The sequence below is a fragment of the Orcinus orca genome, chromosome 10 (genome assembly GCF_937001465.1).
Source record: "Orcinus orca chromosome 10, mOrcOrc1.1, whole genome shotgun sequence".
Lineage (NCBI taxonomy): Eukaryota > Metazoa > Chordata > Mammalia > Artiodactyla > Delphinidae > Orcinus > Orcinus orca.
In genome coordinates this window covers 91,799,352-91,825,533 of record NC_064568.1, presented here as the reverse complement: position 1 = coordinate 91,825,533, position 26,182 = coordinate 91,799,352, and the positions used below count along the sequence as shown (strand labels likewise).

Sequence of the window (26,182 nt, the reverse complement as noted above, 5' to 3'; positions counted from 1 at the left end):
TGAACTTTGGTTTAAGGTACCAAAGTTTTGTATTGACGCTAATGAATAAAGTAACCTCTTAGAACGTGCTTTATCTTTCCTGATTCCTGTCCATCCACAATGGTCACTACACCAAGAAAATATCTTGAGATTGTTTATCCCAGAACCTAAGCTACTGTTAAATTTGAAGTTAGACATCCGTGGGGTGGTTTTTATTAACAAATACCTTTCTCATCTAACACAGCTTTAGGTGTCGTTCCAGCTCTGCCCCCGTCTGGTTCAAGCCGACCACTTAAATCTCCCTGGACATAAGTGAGGTGTCTGGACTTTAAAGTTAGGTGTCTGGACTAAACTAGCTAGAAGGACTTGTCAAGCTCAAATATCCTTCAGTTCTATTATTTTGGGTCCCCACTGTATGTTTTCTTACCATCTTATCTCCCTCGGCCTCCTTCCCTTCCTCCCCCACTAGTGGACTGGTCCTCCTGCCTGTCTACCACCATACACAGAGATACACTGTGTGCTTCGGCACTTGGCTTTGACCTCGAGGTTTTCTTCAACGTGGAGAGCCGAGAAGCAGTTTGCTTGCGTCCTGTGGCACTGTGCCTACTGCTGATACTTCACTGGCATGCTCAGATTCCTTCCACAAAGGGCTGTGAGTCCCTTCCTTGTAGGCAGCACATTCCTGACTGTGGTTGCAAAAGCAGAGTGAGGGTAGAGAGTGAGCACAGAAAGATTCCCGATTGGAAGAGCCACGTTTCTAAATGGGAATGTTCAACGGAGTTGGGACTGTGATTGTGACCTTTGGCGGATGTAGGGAGTGAGTAGGTATGTAATGTGTTATAAACATCACACAGACTAAGTGTCTGAGGTTTTGGAGTGAGGAAGGCGCATCCTAGTACCCCACAGCTTCTGAATTACTTTGTTACATTTTCTTTAGCTGGAGTACAACCTGTTAGGTTACTGAGCAGTTCCCCACATAATTTGTTGACAAAGCACTTCCAGCAAAATCATTGTTTCATAAAAGTGTGCCTGTATTATATGAGGTAAACTGAGACTGTCCTGATTTGATTTGCCTGCGATCTAATTTTATCATTAGATGCAAAAGGACAAATCAAGTACATGTGTTTTGGATGAAACATGCATGGGAAGTGTTTCTACAGAAACAGTTTTCCGGCAAGGTGGGAAGGCAGGTCTGGGTTGTGATAAGTAGAAACAAGAGACTTAAAGAGCTGGGAAGGAGGGAGACAGGCGTCCTGGGAGGACGCGTGCAGAGAAGCGTCAAGTTCTGAGAGCCAGTAGGTGAAGTGCCCCTGTCTGGGCAGAAGGAAGGACACTAGGGGCTGCTGCCGGCTACCCTGCTCGGCATTTCTGCAGCAGCCGTCCAAGAAGGACAAGAGAGAGGTCCTGCTAAGTGGAGCGAGTGCAGGAGGGCGGGACTGCTCGGGCGCACTGGCAGCCGGGTTCAGACAGGGTTAAGACCATCACCTGCAGTTGAAGAGCGACCCAGATGGGAAGTAGGAAGTGCCGCGCCTGAGCTTCCTGTATAAATAAACGCGCGGCTCCTGGGGCTGCTGCTGGCGTGCGGATCCCCACGCTCTGCAAGGTTCACGGGCATCGCAGCTGTGCCCCGAGGCAGGAGGCGGTTACAGGTACTCCTCCTCCGGCCCAGTAGGTCTGGGAGCCCGAGCCCTGGTGCAGTCCTACAGAGCGCGAAGCTGTCAGCGGCAGAGGGAGAGAATGGAACAACTCCTCTTCCCCGGGGTGCGAGCAGCCCCGGCTGGCGGTGAGCGCGAGGGAGTCTGCTGAGAAGCCCGGCGGCGGGGAAGAACGTAGCTCTCCTGCCAGGTAGGTTTAGCGAGCTTTTTAAACGCTGCAGGCATTGCAAGACAGCAGTGGGGTTGGACTAAGAAAAGAAAAAAGGACGAGAGACTATCTCTGATACCATGGTTTTTAGCTTTATTTTCTGCCTCCAGTGCTTAAACATACAGAACTGAATTCGTTCTGAATGCCTGAAACACCTGTTAACTTTAAAAAATAGATACCTTTGTAAAGGTAAAAAGAAACGAGTTTAATTTCTAATAAAACAGTCTCTTCAGAATGTATTGCAAAATTCCAGATTAGATCAAACCTCGCTGTGTCTTCAGCGGAGACCAAACTTGGCATAATATCAGATGTTTGCCTTCTGCTATTTGGAAATGCACAGCAATACGTTGACATACCTAGATATGGATAAGATATTTTATTATCTGTGGGATCTTGGTCATATATTATGCTGTTTATTTTGCCGTGTAACTGCTGATAAAACAGGGTGAAACTCTGATCTTATATTGCTGTTCCCAAGTTTAAGTTAAAATGAAACCAATTCCTGTATCAGCAGACTAAGGGTATCTTTAGCTTACCCCTTCCAGGGTACCTTTTGTTTTTCTTACTAGTTTCAGGGATTCTGCTGTAAGTCTGCTCCTGAAGCATATACTTCTCACATTTGGATTTCTCAGAAATGATTTCCCCTTTCTGGAAAAATGTTCTCTGTCTTCACGCTTGCACTAGTCTCGCTTTCTTATTTCTGTCTGCAGCACATATCTTTTCAAAACATTAGCTGGGGCTCACAATAGGACTAGCAGTGTTTTTCTGAACTGGCATTTCTGGAGGTTTATTTGAACGTTGCCAGGTATGAATTAAAGAACAATGTATCTAACGTTTCTGAAGCAGCCGATTGCGGGAGTCTAGTCCCAGAAGCAAAATAAATGAACTTTGAGATGACTCAGTTTTTAGGGTGTGGGTAAGAGGCAAAAGGAACCCAACCAGTCTTCACTGAGTTGCTGGCTAATTAAAGTATCTGGCTGCTGTAGCTTTCACTGAGATGAGCCTCTTGGTCCCCAGTCCCTTTCACATCTAATTCCTCTGCTGGTCCCTCCTCCTTACTCTGTCCTCCCTTTTCGACCCTAGTCCTTTTCATGGGTAACAGTCCCTTCAGTATTTCTGAAGCTATCTTGAAGAGGAGAGAGAGCGAGAAAAAGGAAGACATCTATATCAGATCCATAAGGCCACATGGAGATAATTGTATTAGGAAGTCCAAGGCCACATTTTCATAAAACTCCTGTCTTCCCTTTTGCACACCTGTGACTGGGATTTTATTCTTTGTGCTGCGCATAAGGTTAGGAAAGTGGGAAAGAAAATAAAGTCGAACTGTCTTGATGAGTAAACAAACTCAAGGTACAGAAAATGTAAAAAGATGTCAAGTAGCAGAATTGAATTGCTTGGCTTTTTATTTAAAACAAACAAACAAAAAACCCCTCAACCAACAGCCACCCCCGCCCCGCCCCACCCCCAAACCAATCACCCTAGATAACTTGCTTCTACAGTACTGTGCTGGACGTGAGTTCTGAGTGTGGTCAAACACTGTCCATTTACCCAGAGTTTTACAAATATTTACAGTCACCTATGCCAAATATCTTTGTGCTGAGCCCCAAAGAACATTCTCAGCATTCAAAAGCCCCATTCTCATGAATGGTTTCAGTTCATTGGCAATTTAAAGGCATCCAGGCTTCCAAACTAGGTCAGTTTAAGACATGTCTTTTTTTAAACATAATAATTAGTTTTTGGGTCTCCCAGATTATGATCCAGGTTTTCAGAGCCAAACCCTACAGCAGAGGGGAAAGTATGCTCTATCAGAAAGAGAAAAGCTCATTTTATTTAAATGGTAAGACCATTTAGCTTTCTGGAAACTCTCTTTCTCTTGAATGATACAAATATTTTAATCTGAGAAATTTATATTTAAGTTTTCCTTTTTGAAAAGTTGTTTCAATATTTTAGATGTTTAGGAACATTTTTAAGGACATCAGAATCATTTCCCTGTACTGTTTCTGCTGGTCCTGGCTTCTGTGTTTCCCCTGGCCTTGACTTATGGTATTACTTTCCTGTTGAGTGAGGTTCTTAGTGTTTGAAATCTCTAGTTTGAGGTAGAGGTCAGGAATCATGTTGAACCCAGATGTTGGTGGAGGAACAAAGTCCAGACAGTTTGGGGACTAAACCTACTTTGTGCAACTGATTATTTCGGAGATGGGAATTGGGCCAAGCTGAGCTTTGGGGAGCTGGTATCTGCAGCCACTGCTCTTGAGTACTTAGACTTTTTTTCAGGGATGCCTGCCTTAATTTATTGAAGTGCCTTAGCTATAACAAATTATCAATATTTTCAGCTTTTGACTTGCTGGAAACGAATCCAGATGAGAATCAGGCCCTGAGTATTTCTTCTCCTCCATGTACATGAGAGAAGTTATCTACTGTGGTATTGAGTGATTAGAGGCTGAGTATATAAAGATGTATAAGATGTAGCCTCTGCCTTGAAAGAATCTGGATAAGCTTGGAAGTGAAAGTGACTTTGGACAAGAATAGTAATTTTAATTCACGTTGTTTTTTACCTGAGAATGAAAAATACTTTGATGTTTGTCCTTTTAATTATGTTTTTGTTTTTTGGGCTTTTTTTTTTTTGATAATGTTTCCCTGATGTCACCTGAGTGTTAAGTAATTTAAAGAGGCATAAGAGCATCTAAGTTAATTTATTTCATTATTTTAATTTTAAATTTGTTTTTTCACCTTTAGGCATATGTGGGAGGTCTTGCACTAACATTTTATTTTTATTAACATTGGCATTTGCTCTTTACTTGGTGGATGAATACTCCTAAACCCAATGCATTATACCTTAGTAGTTATTAAAAAATGGAAAACTGTACATTAAAGAGTGAAAGTGATCAGTGCTTTCGCAACATGAAATGAGAAACTTCTCATCTGTGATTGGCTCCCTTGCTTGAATTGAAAACACAACAATATAAGTGAAATACACTTCTCTTATTCATAGCTGGGGATACTTCTGATCACATGGCTTGTGGTATCTATTAAAGAACATGCTTTGGGCGGCTTCCCTGGTGGCACAGTGGTTGGGAGTCTGCCTGCCGATGCAGGGGACATAGGTTCGTGCCCCGGTCCGGGAGGATCCCGCGTGCCGCGGAGCGGCTGGACCCGTGAGCCATGGCCGCTGAGCCTGCGCGTCCGGAGCCTGTGCTCCGCAGCGGGAGAGGCCACAACGGTGAGAGGCCCGCGTACCGCCAAAAAAAAAAAAAAAGAACATGCTTTGAAAGCTATGTCTCAGTGGTTTCTAATTCCTCTGCAGTCATGAGTCTGAGTCTCAGACCTTAAGTCAACTGGTTCTTTGTCATTCTTGGGAAGATAGAACAGGACTATCTCATTTCTCTTTTTTGTTGGACTTGTGGCTGAAGCTATAAACCCACAAATTGTCCTGTGTATGATTATATGAACCTGTCTGTTGACAGCCTCCTCAACCAGTTTATGCTTTATAAGTGGGGACTATGTTTAATCACCTTTCCATCCATAGCACCTAACGTATGGAGTTCAATTCTTTGTGGGTTGACCTTATTTTCTGCGTTTTGCATTTTTCTGTATTTGATTCCTTGAGAAACTCATTTGGCAAAGATGTACAAAAATACACGCCCTGCACCTTGCTTGGTGTGGGATGGAGGAGTTCTTTTCCCACACTGGTTTTAAATTTGTGTCTATAAAATGTCTGTATACAACTTTTAACTTTCACAGGAGAGCGTAATATTTACACATGCTTTTATTCATTTGGAGAAAACATTTTGGTTTAGATATTCGTTCTTTAGGCACTGTAGTTTCTTGGTAGTGTCATAACCCAGGAATGCAGCCTGTCTCTTGCTCAATGGGGCTTTCTGAAATAACACTTCTCCTTGATCTGTTAATTACATCATTGTCTGACCTGCCTGTAAGTGGCGTTCCTTCCTGCCTCTGAGCTTTGTTGTTATGCCAGGCAGGGAGAAGGCAATTATTCAGCAGGGCTGTATGAGTAATTGTGGGAGGCAAGGGACCCACTGATTAAATAAGAGGCGGGCAGGGCACAGCGGTGGTGTTGAGGAGGGACCTACAATGATGAATGTAAAATTACAATGCCCAAAATATCATTGAGCTGTTATTCTCATATTCACTCCTACCTTCTTTGATAAGTTTTTATTGTTAGGAAAGCTGGGAATGGTTTTCCGCCTCCTGGGCCTTACCTCTCAGTGGTAATGAGAATACAGAAAGAAGGCAAGAAAAAAGAAACGTGCTTTTTAGAAGGATAGGCGTTTTGTAAATGTTAAAACTTGACATCCCAGATGCCCTGTACTCTGTAAGGTTTAGAGTTAGCTTATCACAATATCATGTACTTTGTTGGTCGTGATCTCATATGTCTTTCCATATATTTCTCCTATGTACTTTGTAGGAAAAAATATAAAAATTAGATCTGATTATTCTCATCTTAAAAAAATGGTAACTGAGGTGATGGAAGTGTTAACTAACCTTATTATGGTAATCATTTCACAAAATATATCTATATCAAATCATTACATTGTATACATTAAACTTATACAATTTTTTTGTATTAATTATATCTCAATAAAGCTAGAAAAAATAGATCTTATTAAAATAATGGGCTTTATTCATTACGTAATTTCAAATAGCAAAGAGACTGCCTAGAAAACAGTTTTTGGTAATATTTAAGATTCCCCTCCTAAGGGAGTATCTGTCTTTTTGGCCCACAAAAAAATTAGTAGCGATATATTTGCATATCAGTTCCATTTTTAGAAGAAACCGGGTCTCCAGGTTACAGAGTTATAATCTTATTGACATCCTGGAACCTGTTGAGATGAAGATGTTAAAACTAAAAGAATTTTAGACTGAATATTTTTTCATCTCTTGATTTCCCCTGAATGAAGCTGCGAAACAGTGGGGAAGAAAACCGAAGTTCCCTTTCCTATCACAGTGATAAACAGTGTTTTGCAGCAATGCTACCACCTCACAAAGCCTGAGTAGGTGAATATTTACCTCCATTATTGCTAAGAATTAAGCATTTCTTGGGTTTGTTTTTACAGTCAGCTCTTCATATTGGTGGGTCCTACATTGTGGTTGGTGAAACCTGTGGATGCAGAAGCCGCGGGTGCGGAGGGCCAACTGTATTAGGCCATTTTATAAAAGGAATTTGAGCATCTGAGGATTTCGGTATCTGCCAGGGATCCTGAAACCAATCCCCCATGGATATCTAGGGACGACTGTACTAGAAAATAGTTTCTAATATGTTTTATTGTTTTCAAATAATGATGAAGTATCTTATTGTGATGCCATGCATCTACTCATTCTTTTACAAAGCAATTAAATAGACATAAAATATACTTGAGTAATTCCATTTCTGTGATTACTAGTGAGGCTGCCTGTGTTCCCGTTTGTTCTCGCCCTCTCAAGGCATGTATTAGAACTGTTTTTCTGATATTACTGGTTGTGCACTGGTTCATCTAGTCCCTGAGTGGCCAGATGAATGGCCAGAGAATGGGTCAAAGATGTAGTAAGGGAGTAGAACTACAACACTGGCCAGTATGGAGGTTTGCATAAGCCCTTGCCTCACTTACCACCAATGTCCATAGCCCTTGGTACTCTACCAGTCAGCTGGTCTACCTTCCATTCCAAACTGTATTAGGGTAGAATTTCAGCAAGTGGCTAATGGCTGATGATGGTCAGCACTTTCTTAGGTTCAGTCAGTACCATTTGAGTCACTAATAGCTTTGGTCAAGAACGTGAACCAGCAGTGAAATAAATCATTGCATTGGGTAGAAATGCCAAGGTCAACAAAATACTAATTTTTGGATTGTGTTGGGCTGGTTGCCTAACATGTCAGTCTTAGTTGATATTGGGAGGGCTTTCCCAACAAGGCAGAGGTGGGACCTTCGGATTACTGTTTCTTTCTGCTCTGCTTCCTGAGAATGTCTCTCCATTATACAGGCAGCACTTCAGCCCTACCTTCCCCACTACCTACTCTTCCTGAAAACGCTTCCCTTTGTTAGCTCCCTGTCACTGTGAAGCATTCATACCTTTTATGAATACTTTGCAGGGATGACTCAGTGTCTTGCAGGGGCATGTAAACATTTTGAGAACATTCATGTGTCTCTTCTGTTTTGTCCCTTGTTCTTGAGTAACTCTTAGACTTTCATATCATGGCCTGGAATTAAGACCCCTCACCACAGATCAACTGGATTTTTACATAAATTAATATTTCTATTACATAAGTAACATCCAGCTGTTTCATTGTATTAACTTTCTTTTTCTCTTAGTCCCTTTAATTGTGCTTTACCAATTTATCTAAATCTTAAAGTTTTTACAGATGGTGTAAAAATTCCTAAATAACTAGACAAGTATCCTAGTAAAACATTATCCTCTCCAATCATGTTATCTTTGTGCAGTGGAATAACAGCTATGATTTTGGGTAGTGAAACGGATATAAACTACGTTAGTTAAAAATACTTTGAAGGTTGGCTCTCTCACCCACTGCGTTTTTGGAGCAGATTGCCTTTTCAGGCCGCCAGCAGAATATGAAAATTCCTTATACATCCTGAGCTTTCCAGCACCGTTTCTGAAGTATTCCTTTCTTTGGCAATTCTAATGAAAACACAAGAGGGAAAAAGTGTCCTGTTCTTTCCTATCAGAAGGTGGTTGCTTCTCATATAATGAATACTTTGTAGGGTAAGAGACACTCAGAGTAGGCAGAACTGCTGATTCCCCTTTCCCGGTAATTTAGTGCAAAATCAGATGTTTTAGAGTGGCTTTCCTTCCTTGCATGCCCCAGCCAATCTGTCCTCTTGTGTGGTTACTTATAGTTAAGCAAGTGAGACTTCTACAATCTGGGTGAAGCCTGCCCTCACCACTCCACCCTCAACCCTGCCACCAACTTTAGAACATTTGAACTTGAAGTTAGCTTGTCACGTTTTTCTTCTTTGCAACATGGCTCTTACATTCGCTACCAAAATTCTTTTCTCGTTGGGTTCTTGACATCCAAAAAGAGGCTCAGTCGCACTTGTAATAACTGTAAAAGTAATTATAATTGGTACCATTTTAAATCAAGCAGGAGGATGGAATATTCAAGTCACTTTCTTATTTTAGGTAAAATGTGAAGTGTGAGGCAAAACAAGTTGAGCAAGCCAGTAAGAGTGAGTTACTGGCTCTCTGGAAGGAAGACTTTTCTGGAAACCTGGAGGGGAGTGTGTGTATTGTCAGTGTACCTACGAGGATGTTGGTTCCGTGAGCAGGTCAGGAGGAACTGCGAGTGTGTGGTTGGTCATCTTCTGGCCACCCCTCTATGCTTCCTGGCATTTAGTTTAGTAGTTTGGGTGGGGGGATAGTTCTGCCAGTGGTGGTTTCATGTTGTAGAGAGGAATGAATTTTTTTTTTTTTAAGAATTTATTTATTATTTATTTATTTATTTATGGCTGTGTTGGGTCTCCGTTGCTGCATGCGAGCTTTCTCTAGTTGCGGCGAGCGGGGGCTACTCTTCGTTGCGGTGCGCGGGCTTCTCATTGCGGTGCCTTCTCTTGTTGCAGAGCATGGGCTCTAGGTGCGCGGGCTTCAGTAGTTGTGGCTTGTGGGTTCTAGAGTGTGGGATCAGTAGTTGTAGCTCGTGGGCTTAGTTGCCCCATGGCATGTGGGATCTTCCTGGACCAGGGCTTGAAGCCATGTCCCCTACATTGGCAGGCGGATTCTTAACCACTGCGCCACCAGGGAAGCCCGAGACCAGTGAATCTTAAGACATAAACGAAGAAACACTAGGACACCTTGGAGCCATTCACAAACATCTCAAGTGCGGGGGAGATTCGTTTAGAGGACTTCGGGATTCCCCAGACTATTACTTGAAGGGCTCAATTTCTAATGAATCAATGGTGAACAGATTTCTTGTTTGTTACTCTTTTTCTATGAAGTGCTACTGTGTGTCATTTATTTCTAAAACATTCATTACTGATTTTGCCCAGAGTGAAAACCAAAGGGCTGGTTTCGAACTGTGCGTGGTGAAGCCTTCCATGACGGTGCCTGGGAGGCTGCTGAAGGGAAAGTCAAGGGTACCTGGACGGGGTCTCCCCGTGTTGTTTCAACTGGCGCTAGTCTACCTTATCTCTGTTATCCAAAGGCGGGGTGCTTAAGATTTTGTTTTTATAAAATTCCACTGCTTTAAAAATATTCAAAAGCTATCACTTTGGGGAACTGGGGTTCTGGTAGACAGAAAGATAAATCACTTCGTTTTGAAGAATTATTTTGGATTGTTCAGCTCTCAAAGAGATGAAATATGTGACTTCTTTCCTCTGTCTCAGTCACAAGTTCTGCCTTGATTGGAATGCTTGGAATTTTTTTTTAAACAAAATTGGTCTCTGCTTTGTAAAAAGTTTTTATGTTATAAGAATATATATATATAGTTTAAATTTATATGTATAAATTTTAAGCCACTTTATTGAGGTATGATTGACAGACCAAGAAGTGTACATATTTAATGTATAGAATTTGATGAGTTGAGAAGTAAGTATACACCTGTGGAACAGCATGGTGCCTGTGGTTAACAGTACTGTATTGTATACTTAAAAATTTGCCAAGGGTAGAGCTTATGTTAAGTGCTCTTAATCACGCGCACACAAAACAATGATAAATAAAGGGGGCAGGAGAAAACTTTTGGAGGTGATATTTTTATATTTTTACAACTTTGATTTCATAGCCTATAGGCATGTAACTCACAAACTGAGTAAAAACTTATGTATATTGCAAGGGACAAGATTACGTTTCAGATGTCCTTGATTCACACAACTTCTCTCCCTGCCTTCAAAAGAAGACTATTTCAAAGAGATAACCTTTTTTTTTTTTTTTCTTTTTCGCGGTACGCGGGCCTCTCACTGTTGTGACCTCTTCCGTTGCGGAGCACAGGCTCAGCGGCCATGGCTCACGGGCCCAGCCACTCCGCGGTATGTGGGATCTTCCCGGACCGGGGCACGAACCTATGTCCCCTGCATCGGCAGGCAAACTCTCAACCACTGTGCCACCAGGGAAGTCCCAGAGATAACCTTCTAAGAAGTATCCCTTTATGTCTTTGTTTTTCAAGTACATTGGCCTGTTAAATGTCCCCTTCTGAAAAATAGATTGTGAGAAAAAAATGACTTTCTTGAAGAATACCTTGCTCTCTTGCCTAGGCTGGGACAACAGGATTTATCTATTCTCAACAGCTTCCTCCAAATGGGCTGTTAGTGTAATTGACATTTGTGGTGTGGGATGTTTCTGGCCTGTGTCATTTCCCATCTTCCCTACACAGGAAGCCTTTACTGGCTACATTTCTTCTTCTTGTGTGACTTGGGATTTCTTTTTTTGAGGGGGAAAATAACTCAGAATATGTGGTATGAGCAGTGTTGGGAAAATAGAGATGAAAAGACGTTTTCGATAAGATGATGTATGTTATCAACGGAGGAGTCTTGGAGAAGAAAACAGGCGATAGTTGTGTTAAGTATAAACTGGGAACAGGGGAGAAGTAAAATCATTCACTTTTACCCCTAATTGACCCTAAAGGGATTTTTTTTTTAACTTTAAAATCCTGGATTTGATGTGTAGGTTGATTTGAATTTAATTTGCTATTGGATGATAGATCGTCAATAGTTAATTGAATAAGAATACTGTGTCTTGAACCATATTGGTCTTTTCCCGAGAAACATCTATCATATTGGAAGCCAGTCATTGGTTAGCTTCCTATTTAATTTATTTTTGGTCAAGTCTTTTACTACTACTTAAGGAGTAGGTGATAAACCATAAACACTTCAGGGCACTAGAGTTAGAAACTGTTGACTCTTTCTGATGTGCCACTGAGAAAGTTAGTGCAATTAGATCTCATAGATTTTTTTCTTTCTAATCTAATCTGGTTTTTTCTCCCGTATTTTAGTACTTTTGTACTAATATATGGAGACTTAAGTCGCTGTGGGGCTGTATAACAGATGCTGAATATGTAAAATAATTTCTTTTGCCCAAAAATTGGGAGGAAGAGAGTCTGGTTCTTCTGGGGGGAGAGGATACAATTATTTCTATGGCCAAATTTATTAGAATTGGCCGTACTCTGTTAAAATAGTAAGAACTTAAGGATTTTGCTTTTATTTAATCAGAACATGAAATTTCTTGATGTGATATAAACTATGTATATGTAGGGAAATTATTTTCACAATTATCTTACCTCTTTTAAAGATATTCTGAATAAAAACAATCTAGTGGAAGGGCTTCGGTTATAATTTTTATTTTTCGGTGTAGAAATATCCTTTCCTATAGTCATGCTATGTGTAGAGACAAATTTTATTCTTCAGTGATCTTACGATAGCCGTAGTCATGGAATTCACCTCTCTCTCTTTCTCTCTTTCCCTCCCTATTCCTATATCTCTCTCTCTCCCTGCTACATCCCTCCACATAGTATCCACTTGTGAGGCAGTTCTTGGGTAATGGACCAGGCACTGGACTTGGCCTCAGAAGATGGAGGTTTGAGTTTAGCTGTGCCGTGTATAAGCTCTGAGAACTTTGGCAGATTACTTAACTTCTCAGGACCTCAATTCATCTATAAAATGAAGGAAATAATCATTGTGGTTGCAAAACATTAAATGAAATAATGCATGTGAAGGAACACAATTAACACTGACACCTTATTGAAATTTTTTTTTTAATTAATTAATTTATTTTTGACTGTGTTGGGCCTTTGTTGCTGTGTGCAGGCTTTCTCTAGTTGCGGCGAGCAGGGGCTACTCTTCGTTGCGGTGTGCAGGCTTCTCATTGCCGTGGCTTCTCTTGTTGTGGAGCACAGACTCTAGGCGTGCGGTCTTCAGTAGCTGTGGCGTGAGGGCTCAGTAGCTGTGGCACACGGGTCAGTAGTTGTGGCTGGCGGGCTCTAGAGCGCAGACTCAGTAGTTGTGGCGCACGGGCTTAGTTGCTCCGTGGCACGTGGGATCTTCCCAGACCAGGGCTCCAACCTGCGTCCCCTGCATTGGCAGGTGGATTCTTAATCACTGAGCCACCAGGGAAGCCCTGAAATTTTTTTTATTGGAGTAAAATATACATAACAAAATTTATCATTTCAACCATTTTAACTGTAATTCAGAGGTGTTAAGTACATTCACAATGTTGTCCAACCATCGCACTATCCATTTCTAGAACTTTTTCATCGTGCCAGAAACTCTGTATTCATTAAGTGATAACTCTCCGTTTGCCCTTCCTCCAGCTCTTGGTAGTCCCCTTTCACTTTCTGTCTTTGTGAATTTGACTGTTCTAGGTTCCTCATATAAATGGAATCATACAATATTTGCCCTTTTGTGTCTGGCTTATTTCACTTAGCATAATGTCTTCAAGGTTCATCCCTGTTGTAGCATGTGTCAGAATTTCATTCCTTCTTAAGGCTGAATAGTATTCCGTTGTACGTTTATATCACATTTTGTTTATCCATTCATCCGTTATGGACATTTGGATTGTTCCCACCTTTTGACTGTTGTGAATGATGCTACTGTGCACATCGGTGTGCAAGTATCTGTTTGAGTCCCTGCTTTGAATTCTTTTGGGTGTACACCCAGAAGTGAAATTTCTGGATCATATGGTAATTCTATATTTAACTTTTTGAGTGACATTCTCTTTTTAAGTATTTTTTGAATCTGTTGAATTGATCATAGCAATGCGATTCCTAAATGGTGTGTTTGTTCACAGTAGTCTTTTAATTTCCATAGTTGACTTGATATGAGTCAGGACAGTGAGGTCACCTTACATTTCAGGAGTCTAGGAATAGGTTGCCAAGGTGATAAGCTCTCTAATCCATGGTTCTTAGAAGTGCATTTACTGTACACTTAGATCATTGAGGGTGAGGATTTGCCCTGCTGGTGCCCAGATGTGTTGGTTAAACAATAGCTGTATCAATGAATATAATATTTTCTGCTTTGGGCCTTTCTGTAGGGATAGAGGAGACTGAAGAACGCTGAAGACAGGCTGATGGGCTCAGCTGGTAGGCTCCACTGTCTCACCATGACCGCTGCCGAAAATCCCACACCTGGAGACCTAGCTCTGGCCCCCCTCGTCACTTGCAAACTCTGCCTGTGTGAACAGTCTCTGGACAAGATGACCACGCTCCAGGAATGCCGGTGCATCTTCTGCACAGCTGTAAGTTTACCCTGATGCTTTCATCATGAGAGAATACAAAGGGAAGAATTGTAAAAATACAGGATATACTTCTGTGACTTACCGAGAAGCCAAAGTTTGCTACAATATGATTCTGCTTGGGAGCGCAATTCCACATTTGGATATGATTCCAAATACTATCTTGAATAGTAAACCCGATATTTACTGGGGTTTAGGCAAAGTGTAACACGTATATGAAGTTGAATTATTGGTTGAATAAGCAGCATCTTTCTGTTCTTAAAGCTCTAGCTAAGGAACAAAATAGACATTTTAAACATGCCTTAGTTAACTATCATCTGTAAGAAGCTCATCAAGTGTTTTGAATGATGGAGAAATCAGGTAGCAATTTGCTGAATTTTCTTTCATGTACTTGCTCGTCTCCTACAAAGCACATGGTATACAATTGTTTTACTTTGTCGAATTTCCTTTTTAAATTTTTTTCCTATTTTCACAATATGCCGAATGCTGCTTATTCCTCATAACAAATATAACCCTATAGATCTGCAGGGGTGGGCTTGTCTCTTTTAGTTTGGCACTTGGTATCAAGGCCCGTGACCTTGATTGCATGTATCCCTGAAGGCTGGTTGGTTAAAGAACAAAGATAGGAAATGGACTGATGGGTTCACGGGGACTACTAGAAGTGTGAACCAGGTGGTCTTGTTCAAATTTTCATTTATTAAAGCATTTTTTGAGCTCCTCCTCTGTGCTAGGCACTTGATGCTGGGAATATAAAGATAAGTAAGATACTCCCCACAGAAAAGATGGACACATTGCAGGAGCTATACAAGAGTTTGGTGAAATCAGGGATGGCTAGACGTAACATACTGCAGGAGTGCCTCACTCACTTTAGGAGTGGGAGGGGGATTCCTGGTGGCAGTACTCTCTGACCTGAGGCCTTAACAAGAGATTGTAAACTGATGCCTGTGGGCCACATCGGGCCTCAACACATTTTTGTTTGCATCCCCAATTGGGAAATTTCAAATAACAAATTGGTAAATTTTTCATGAAAAAATGAAAAAGTAGTAAGATATAGCTACTCTGGGCCTGTATTCATAGGCCCAGAAATAAATGATCTTTCCTCTATTTATGGTACCTACCTCTCTCCTGTGTGTCCTGTGTGTTTGAAATAGCTACACTTTTAAACTAAGGATGGAGTAAGAGTCAGCTAGGAAGAGTGCTGGGCATTTCAGCATGGTAGAGGGGAGGGCCTTATGCCTAAATCACAGTAATCAACTGTCTATCTTTGCTTTGGTAGGCCTTGTATGGACAGACTGTTAATATTTATTATACAATAAGCATAATAATCACCAGCCAAATGTGAATTTAATACCCCTGACTTGTGAAGGACATTGACCAGTTTAGATACAGTGATCAGTGCTTAAACCAACGGGAATGAGGAGAAAGAAATCATTTAGGAAATACTGGAATAATTTATAAAAAGACATTTTACTAAGCATACTTTTTAAAAAAAAACAGTTAAGGTGAAGTAAATTTTGCTCCATCTCTTTTTTCTAAGTTAATTTAACTCACATGACACATTTTCTAGCTAGTTTATATCAATTTTCTTAAATTCTTTTGGATTGAGGATTAGCATAGAGAGAAGGCTTGGAATAATTTTTAGGTAAAAAGGAAAGTGACTAAAATCCTTTCCTTCTGTTTTCAACTGTAGGATCCAAAGATGGCAAAGAAATAGTATCATTTATCCCTTTATTCAACAGATATCTAATGAGCAGCATTTGTGTGTTCCGGGAACTGTTCTAGGCGCCGCGATTTATCAGTTAAAGAAACAAAACCCAGCATAGATCCTTGCTCTTAGGAACTTACATGCTATCAAAGGAGTTACATAATAAATAATTAGCATACTAAATAGGTAAGTTACATACTAGTGGGTAATAGGGGCTTAGAAAAAAAGCAGAGCAGGAGGTTAGGAGTGTAGGGACCAGGATGTTACACTGATAGTTGGGTGGACAGAAGGAGGCTTCAGTAAGTGATGTTTAGGCTGGTTCTTCCTCATCTTGTCAGCGTGTGTTGCTTCGCAGGAAGTAAGGAAACGGCCTTGTCATCACGGGGCAGCTTCAGTTTCCTTTGGTCTACTTTGTTTCTGAGTGCTGTGCTTCAAAACTGTTTTCTTTGACTTTCTCACATCGCTTCAGGACCTTTGCTAATCCTTGAAACAAATGAGTCAGAAGCAACATTCGGTTAAAGCCAGAGTGGAAATTTTTGTCTGAGGGTTAATGATGTTTCAAAGCAGGATATGGAATTCACTTTTTGCAATGAGATCTCGAAGAGCAGAATTCAAATGTGTGCGTCAGCGTTGGGTAAGGAATACGCAGACAAGCAGAGGCTGTGTTTCATACTCACAGATTACTGCCATTGCCATATTATTGTTTCCATAGAGCTTAGTTCCCAGTTAAAGACAGACAACTGCTTCTTATTTCTCCTTCAGCAGTTTGGGGGTAGGAGTTCATACAATTAGATTATTCTGTCATTTAGATTCATACTTCCTCATTGTTGGGGAGTACTCAAGAGCAGAAAGACAAATGGCTTCGTATTGTTGGTATCCCTCCAACTTGGGAACTTTTCATCGCTGTAAACATTAACCTTCCCTGGCTTCCCAATACCCCGTTTTCTATGATCTGCCAAAATAGTGAGCTGTATGTGTTTGATTACATTAGTGTCTATAAATTTGCAGTTGATACCAGATTCACCTGAAATACTATTCTAACGTTTCTGTTAGAGCTCTTATGTCTTCTTTTTAAAAACCAGTTTAAAAATGTATCTGAGGGTTACTGATGTTAAAAACCAGTTAAAAATACCAGTTAAAAATGTGTCTGATCCCCCTAGATTTTGATTTGCATTCGAATTAAAGATATTAAATGTGTTTTGTGTTTTCAAGGCTGAAAAGAAACCTGTGACATTTTTTAATAGGCTACATACTACTAATTCCCAATTTTAAGTACGATTGGATGACATCTTCCAATTATCGACTGGGAAAGCCTTCTTGTGCATGCCATATATTTAAAATGGTTTTGCTAAGATGGTTCCCTCTTCCCCCTCCCATGAAGAGAATGTCCAAATGTAATGGTTCTCTTGCTAGAGATTGTGCTATACTTATATATTTTCATCAGTTCAATAAAGCTCTTTATACATTCTGTCCCTGTCCTGTTTTCCCTAAGAAACAGATCAGTGTGCTTGGAGAGTACAGGATGGACAATGTCTGACTGGACCATTGGCTGTTGGCCAGCTCAGACCTGGCGCTTAAGCGGGTGTTCCCTAACCCAAGGGTGTTCCATGACCCTCCAGCTCTGTTTCCAAGTCAAATTAGCTTGGAAACGTGTATGTTTTCTAGTCCTCTCTTGGAGGCATGTAAAGCATAATTGCATTTTAGAGACTCTGTGAAATCTTGTGGTTAGAAAGAAAGCAAAGGGACCCTGTTGACCTTCTCCTGATGAAGCATTTCCGTTTGACCAATGCCACCTTCTTTTTGAGTGGAATACCTATTAATTTCCCCACAATCAGTGCATGGAAGAATGCCGCTTTGACTTACCCCATGGATGTAATTCTTGATTTAAATGACATCCAGAGAAAGGAAGGGGACAGATGTTGCTTCAAATAATCCATCGATGTATCTAGTTTCTTGTTAAAAGAAGCTTTACCATGTTCTGTTTGAGAAGATGGTTTCTGTTAGACTGTTTGCTCAGATTTAACATAGAGAAGAAAGTATAGTATGAAGCAAGGGAAGCTAAATATACGGACAAAGATGGGTGGAGCTCTCACTAGCCTGACTTAAGTCATGAATCATTAGGTGCATCACGGAGCCAAAGATATTGTGGAGTTACAGAGGGAGGTGTTGTAAAATTCCTTGTTGTACTTGAAAGTTAAATATCTCAGGGATGTTAATTAATAATGAATAATATGGAAAAAGTCTCTCTCTCTCTCCCCACCCTCCCCCATGGATTTAAATAATGCAAATATGAAAATTCAAATTCCCCTTTTCTAGCTTTTGCAACACACTCTTTCAGATAATACCACACAATTATAATTCAAGGGAAAGAAAAAAAATTTCACAAAAATCCATTATCAAAGGAGGGAAAATTTGTGGGTTTCTCCCTTGTGAGCAATATTTGCCTCTCTGATTTATTTTGGAAGCTATTTCTGTCAGCCACGAATTAAAGAATAATGAAAACACAGTTGTTGCTTGTTTTCATAACCTAGATAATTTCACCTAAAAAGAGTTAGTATGTTGGCATGGCCTATTTACCATTCAGATTAAAGACAGGATGTGCTGAGCAAAAAGAAAATAAAGTCCAGCCATATTCTTGCCTTTTTTCCATTATGTTTTGTTGGCTCTAAGTAGTTAGAACTCCTTTTACTATTCATTTCTCTGAGCCAAATGGATTTTCCAGTGTTTGAAAAAGTGAGAGGAAATATAAAGCTTTTTAAACCAAGCCCTTCTTTTCCTTGGGGCCTGTTGGGTGACCTTTAAGCAAGGCCCACATAGAGCCTGGGAGACATTTACAGTGTGGGAAGATTTGCAGTGTGTGTGCGTGCATACGTTGTGTATGTTTCTGAGTACATCCAAACATACATGCGCACCCACACGGACTGGTAACTTTCAAATGAAGCAAAGAACCTGCAGTGGTTCTTTCCTGGATTCTAACCGATACCTACATAAGGAGGAAGGAATGTCATTTTTCTATTCCCACCTCCATTCTTCCCTTCCAGTGTCGTACTCATAGTGGTTAAAAGTGCAGATGCAGAGCTAGGAAGACCCAGGCTCGTGTTCAGGCTTTGCTGTTTACTGGTGTATAACTTTAGGCAAGTTCTTTGGCTTCTGTGAAGCTTAGTTTCTCACCTGTAGGATGAAGGGGGAGTAGTGGATAGTAGTATCTATCTTAGAGTGTTGTAGGAAGCATCGAATGAGAATCCCCGTACAGTAACTAGCACAGTCCCAGACCCCTAGTAAGTTAACATTATTATTCCTCTCTTTCCTAAGTTCTGTCAGTAGGCTGAGCTGTTCTGTTTTTCGAAAATGTTTTAGAGGAAGGAAATCGTGTAAAGGCTTGACTTGCTTCCTCATTAACCTTTTATAAAAAGGTGGCTATACAATCCAAAAATGGGCAGAAGATCTACATAGACACTTCTCCAAAGAACACATACAGACTGCCAACAAACACATGAAAGGATGCTCAGCATCACTAATCATTAGAGAAATGCAAATCAAAACTACAATGAGGTATCACCTCACACCAGAATGGCCACCATCAAAACATCTCCAAACAATAAATGCTGGAGAGGGTGTGGAGAAAAGGGAACCCTCTTGCACTGTTGGTCGGAATGTAAATTGATACAGCCACTATGGAGAACAGTATGGAGGTTCCTTAAAAAACTAAAAATAGAACTACCATACGACCCAGCAATCCCACTACTGGGCATATACCCTGAGAAAACCATAATTCAAAAAGAGTCATGTACCACAATGTCCACTGCAGCTCTATTTACAATAGCCAGGACATGGAAGCCACCTAAGTGTCCATCAACAGATGAATGGATAAAGAAGATGTGGCACATATATACAATGAAATATTACTCAGCCATAAAAAGAAACGAAATTGAACTATTTGTAGTGAGATGGATGGACCTAGAGGCTGTCATACAGAGTGAAGTAAGTCAGAAAGAGAAAAATACCATGTGCTAATACATATATATGGAATCTAAAAACAAACAAAAAAATGGTTCTGAAGAGCCTAGGGGCAGGACAGGAATAAATACACAGATGTAGAGAATGGAATTGAGGACACGGGGAGGGGGAACAGTAAGCTGGGACAAAGTGAGAGAGTGACATGGACATATATACACTACCAAATGCTAGTGGGAAGCAGCCACATAGCACAGGGAGATCAGCTTGGTGCTTTGTGACCACCTAGAGGGGTGGGATAGGGAGGGTGGGACGGAGACACAAGAGGGAGGGGATATGAGGATATATGTATACATATCGCTGATTCACTTTGTAATACAGCAGAAACTAACACAACATTGTAAAGCAATTATACTCCAATAAAGATGTTAAAAAAAAAGGTGGTTATATAGGTGATTTCAACTCACTACTATTCTGAGACACCCACAGATTAGCAGTTAGGGTTGAGAAAGAGAAATTTCTCTGTTGGATCTGTCCAAAGAGTGGCTAATGGCTGCATGTTTCAACTGAAGACCTAGCAGTAGGACTTATAGGAAAAACCAAAAACCAACACAACTTGGAAAGTCAACAGATGAGTACATTTCTGGTGGATGTAAAAGATTCAGATGAAAGTGTCTCAAGCTAACGTTTAAGAGCTGCTGACCCCCAATAAGAATATAGTAATATAATTACTTACTGGCTTGATAATGTTTAATCTAGTATCATTTTTAGTGTCTTTTACTGAGAACTCTGTGGACTGCAGGAAATAATGAGGCATCTTACTCCAGCAATGTTATGGAACAGTTTTCCGTCCCCTCTTCTGGTCATGTGACCTGCCAGCCTTTCCTGAAGTTTTAAAATCTCCAGCTCCCTGGATTCCCATGTCTTCTAGTAGTACTAGATAGACAGAAGTAAATTCTGCCAGTTCAGAGCCCTCTCTTGCTCTGTTGGTTTCTGGTACTAAAATATAACCTGGCTTGCAAGGTTGGTGTTATGCTTTCCCTTAACTTTATCTTGGACGATCGATGGTGAGTTGGTAAATTTATCTTTGTCTTTATTTGTAAATGACCTCAATGTTCTTGCTGCTTATGCTTGACTGGAGTTTTAATGATAAAACTATGATGACTTGTATATTTGGCAGTCAAGCCACTGGTGTGAAAACACAAATTTTGATACTCTCTTTTTCCACTGACAACTGAGTGGCTGCAGGTCAGATAGCATCTGAGAAATAAAGGCAAACTGTAGTAGCATGAGAAATGGACTAGAGATGACTTAAGGGGGAGCTGGCTTCCTGGACCTATGATCTCATCCATTGCCTAATGCTTACCACTTACTTATTCAAGGAAAGTGGTAAAATGTGGCCAAAGGAAAGAGCAGCAGAGAGAACCATGCTCTTAAGGCCCTAATGATGGTGTCATGGCATCATAGTCCTGGAATTGGAAGGGACCTTAGATCTAATGCCCCTGCCTTCCTAGTGAAAGAGGTTCCTTTCCTGGATGCCAGAATGGCTTGACATTTAAGAGAATAGATTTCAAATCTGGTTGTCTGGGCTTCATTTATTCAACAAAGATTTATTGTGCCATGCACAGCTCTGATGGTGAAGATACAGTCGTAAATAATCAGATCAAGGTCTGGTTTTCAGATAGGTCACAGGTTAGTGCAAGACACAGATACTAATAAGTAAATGCAGACGTCAGATGATGATATGTGCTCTGAAGAAAAACAAAGCAGGAGGAAGGGGATAGGGAAAGCTAAAGGAGAGGGGGTTTCTATTTTACGTTAGATGGTCAGGGAAGTCTCACTGACAAGGTGTTATAGTTAGCCCTCTGTATCTGCAGATGCAGAACTGAGGAATGTGGAAGGCCGACTGTACTAGGCCATATTGTCTAAGGGACTCAAGCATCAGTGGATTTTGTTATCTGGTGGGGGTGCTGGAACCAACCAACCTGCCCACCACACGGATACAGAGGGTTGACTTATTTAAGCATTTATTTATTTAAACAGAAAATACATTATTCTGTATTATTAATTTATTTCTTATTTAAGCAGAAAATACATTATTCTGTATTTAAGCAGAGACCTGAAGAACATGGGGAACAAACTGTATAGATGCCTGGGAGAAGAGAGTTTTAGGTGGAGGGAAGCAGAGGTCCTAAGCTGGAAGTGTGCTTGATATGTTCAGATACAGCAAGGAGGCCAGTGTGCGTGTGCATGCACGTGTATGCATGTGTGTGTGTGTGTGTGTGTGTGTAGGGAGATCAGACATGAGGTCAGAGAGATAGTGGTGTTTGTGGGTAGGACCTTGCAGGCTATGATAAGAATTTCGACATTAGGTTGATGTGAGAACAGAAACCTTTGGAGGGTTTTAACCTACAGTGTAACATGATGTAATTTTTCCCCCCCTTTTTATTTTATTTTTTGTGGGTTATTTTGGATCTAATGTTGTTTTAAATGGATCAGTGTATTAATAAGTGTTCTCCAGAGAAACAGAACCAATAAAAGATACGTATGTATGTGTGTATACACATGCTCTTACATATATGTATATATGCATATGTATGTACGTGTATATATGTAAGAGTATATACGTACATACATATATACACATACATCTTTTATTGGTTCTATTATTAGGATTCTGTTTTCTCTTAGATTTATTATAAGGAATTGGCTCATGCAGTTATGGAAGTGAAGTCTCATGACCCACTGTCTGTAAGCTAGAGACTCATCAGAAACAGTGGTGTGGTTCCACTCTGAGTCTGAAGGCCTGAGAATGAGGAGAGCCAGTGATGTAAGTTCCAGTTTGAGGGCAGGAGAAGACCAATGTTCCAGCTCATACAGTCGACCAGAGAGAGTGAATTCTCCCTTCCTCCACCTTTTTGTTCTATTCAGGCCCTCAACTGATTAGATGAGGCCCATCTACATGGTGGGTTGGGGGGCAGGTGGATCTGCTGTACTCAGTCTTCCAACTTGGATGCTAATCTCATCTGGAAACACCCTCACAGACACACCTAGAAATAATGTTTAACCAAATACCCAGGTATCCCATGGCCTAGTCAAGTTAACGCATGAAATTAACCATCACAATCACCCTGCCAGCTGTGTAGAGGATGGATTACAGGGGCAGGGGTGAAAGCATGGAGACTAGGTAGAAGGTAAATATGATAATCCAGGCCAGAAATGAGAGTGGCTTGGACCAGCAGGTGATAGCCATTTATGTCTGTGGATAGTCTGAGTCTTCATTTTCTTTTATATAATGTAGGGATAATAATAAATCATCCTTTAAGGTTAGAAGATCTAGATAAAGCATGTAGTACAGTGCCTGGAATACAGGTAGCATGTATAGCTCTACTGGTTTTGGTGTGATCATCTAGATTTTGCTTGAAAACGTCCAGGATTGGGACATACCATAACACTAGCTATTCAGTTATTGGAAATTCTAATCCTGAATTATCTTTTTCTTCTGCATTGATTTGAAACCTGTTTCTATATAAATTCTACTTATTAGTATGAGTTCTGTTCTCTAGAATAAAATTGGTTGAAATCAAATTTTTATTCTATTCACTAGCCTTGTATTATTTGAATGAAGGTTATCTTTCTGTTAGAGGGCAAGGACAAGGTTACTCATTAAAAATTCACCCACAGGGCTCTGTCCAATGTGGGAATGTTAATAAATTTGTTCCCCCTTCCCCTGGTTCGGTTGACACAATTCTTTTGGAACAAGCTTCATTTGCACAACATTCTTGACTTTGATCATGGGTTGAACAAGTACTTAAGGCTTTTCTACTTTCTTTTAGAAAAGCATGTAGTATCAGGGTAGCAGGGTGGTTCTAGAAAATGGACCAAGATTTAATTTCTTTTTCACAAAGAAGGTTATAAACAGATGGTATGTTGGTAATCTGCACTTATATGTCTTTTTTTTTTTTAAAGCATACCTTGCCAGTGTTTAATTCTTTGAACCACATAGCAGAATGTGATAGGCTGGCCAAACATGCAAATCATGACCAGAGAGTGGGCAACAGTGGGTGTCCAGGGCTTCCCTGGTGGCGCAGTGGTTGAGAATCTGCCTGCCAATGCAGGGCACATGGGTTCGAGCCCTGGTCTGGGAAGATCCCACATGCCACGGAGCAGCTGGGCCCGTGAGCCACTATTACTGAGCCTGCGTGTCCGGAGCCTGTGCTCCGCAACAAGAGAGGCCACAATAGTGAGAGGCCTGCGCACTGCGATGAAGAGTGGCCCCCGCTTGCCACAACTAGAGAAAGCCCTCGCATAGAAACAAAGACCCAACACAGCTGTAAAGGGAGGGAGGGAGGGAGGGAGGGAGGGAAGGAAGGAAGGAAGGGAGGGAAAAGAAAAGAAAAGGAAAGGAAAGAAAAAGAAAGAAGGTGTCCAATGAGAGAACTTTCCCTTCCATCCACTGAGTCACCAAAGTTTATTCTTTTGAAGTATCACCTGTATTCCAATTTCCTCTAAGTCTATTCCCATCTAAGTCCTGATTCTACTCTTCCATTTGCTACTACTGTGTACCAGCCACTGTGCTAATTGTCTGCATAAGGTATAATCAGTCCAGCCTTCACGTGGGAAGCAGATCCACTGATAGAGGAAATACAGTGTGCTGAGGGTTCATGTGGGAACCCTCTTAAACTAGACTTGAGGAGGTCAGGGAGGGTCTCCTGAGGAGGTCAGGGAAGGTCTCCTGAGGGGATAAGGCCAAAAGATGAAGAGGAGATTGATTGATAGACGTGCTACAGGGAGGAGGGGCAACCACGTGTGAGGCACAGAACCAAGGAGCAGAGGTCTACTGAGGAACCCCACTGAAAGACATCCCTGGAACATGTTGTTGGAAGTATGGGTGTTCTTGGGCAGGAGGCTGGAAAGGCAAGCAGGGTCTTGTATGCCATGTTGAAGAGCATTATGGAGGCACTGGAAGGCTTTGTTTGGGTGTGGGGTGGGGAGGATGGCTTTGGCATACGGTTGAGAATGGTCTGAAAGTGCACAGAACTGGAGTAGGATGAAGGAGGGCAGGTGGGTAGAGCTCAGAGAACACCCTGGTCAACATATGCTGTATTTATCATGGTAGACTGTACTTTTGAGGTATGGAGTATTTAAATTATTTTCATGTCCCCAACTTCTCCTCCTTCCTATCCGTTTGGATACTACTGTCAGATTTCTTAAAATGTTGCTGTCATAATGCTACTGCCATTATTAGGGATTCACGTGATCCTATTTGAATCATACTCCTTAGTGCTAACATTCAAGTTCCTCTAGGAACCGTTGTTGCACAGTGTTTACCCAAATCACCCTCTGCTTCTTCTTGTGTGTGAGGTACCTCATACCTCCAGGTCTTTACTTCTTCCTAGAATTGTCCTCTTTTCTTTCTTTTTTATTCCCCCTGCTCAATTTCTAATGATGTCTCATTGCTTGGTCAGAGCATACCTCTGCTCATTATTCAACAAATACTTATTTTGACGAGCAGAACACTAGATTGGGGAGGATTTGTTGATGAAAAGCTCAAACATTGTTCTTACCCTGGTAACATTTGAGTTATGTTACCTGAGTGTAAAATGATCATCTTCTCTCTGAAAGCATTTAGCATTTAAAATCTGATTTAAAAGATTTCATACAAATATCTGTATTGTCTTGTACTCTAGCTGTTTGGCATAGATCCATTTTATTTTTCCACCTAGACTTGAAGTTCACTGAGGGCAGAAACCCAGGAAGGTAATTAGGTGTCATTAATCATCATTGTTGTTGTCATAATAATAGCAGCAAACTTATCCAACTTAGTGCAAGGCATCCTTCTAAGTACTTTCACTTATTTCATCCATATCATGACCCAAATCAGTCATTAAAAAATATCTCTATTTCTGGGACTTCCCTGGTGGCGCAGTGGTTGAGAGTCCGCCTGCCGATGCAGGGGACACGGGTTCGAGCCCTGGTCTGGGAAGATCCCACATGCCGCGGAGCAACTGGGCCCGTGAGCCACAACTACTGAGCCTGCGTGTCTGGAGCTTGTGCTCTGCAACAAGAGAGGCCGCGATAGTGAGAGGCCCGCGCACCGCGATGAAGAGTGGCCCCCGCTCACCACAACTAGAGAAAGCCCGCGAAAAGAAATGAAGACCCAACACAGCCAAAAATAAATAAATAAATAAATAATTTTTTAAAAAAAATCTCTATTTTTGAAGATCATGAAGTAGATATACAGTAACTGCCTGTTTGCTAGTATAACAGTTTTTGGGATTTGGGTACTCATGTTCTGAGGCCCAATCAGCCATCCCAAGCAAATCATTCACCTAATTGCCAGTTTCCAAAAGTACCGGGACAGGCAGGGGCAACTGTGCCAGGACCAGATGGCTACTCCAGTTAACTTCAAGTCCTTCTTCAAAGTTGGCGGTAATTTCAGTGTGACATGTGGAAGATTTTTGTTCCTCTTTTATCTCTTTGTAGAAATAGGAAGCCAACAGGCAAATGAAAGCC

The 26,182-nt window shown here is 41.1% G+C and overlaps 1 protein-coding gene and 1 long non-coding RNA gene across 4 annotated transcripts in view; one reads left to right on the top strand and one right to left on the bottom strand.

The window, feature by feature from the left end:
- The first annotated feature begins 1,150 nt into the window (after nt 1–1,150).
- The window catches only part of RNF144B (ring finger protein 144B), an 83,603-nt gene continuing 58,571 nt past the window's right edge, over nt 1,151–26,182 (top strand). Inside the window, exons 1-2 of one of the 3 annotated variants that reach the window (XM_012534380.3) lie at nt 1,151–1,824; nt 13,807–14,010. In XM_012534380.3, coding sequence (XP_012389834.1) covers nt 13,843–14,010 — 168 coding nt within the window. In that variant the 5' untranslated portion in view covers nt 1,151–1,824; nt 13,807–13,842. The remainder of the gene's footprint in view (nt 1,825–13,806; nt 14,011–26,182) is intronic. The other 2 variants (XM_012534381.3, XM_012534378.3) reach the window with 2 other exon arrangements.
- On the bottom strand, nt 15,719–17,730 carry LOC117202690 (uncharacterized). Its single transcript, XR_004485170.2, has 2 exons — nt 17,576–17,730; nt 15,719–16,195 (listed from the first exon to the last, which is right to left on the bottom strand). It is a non-coding gene; the product is annotated as an uncharacterized LOC117202690 (long non-coding RNA).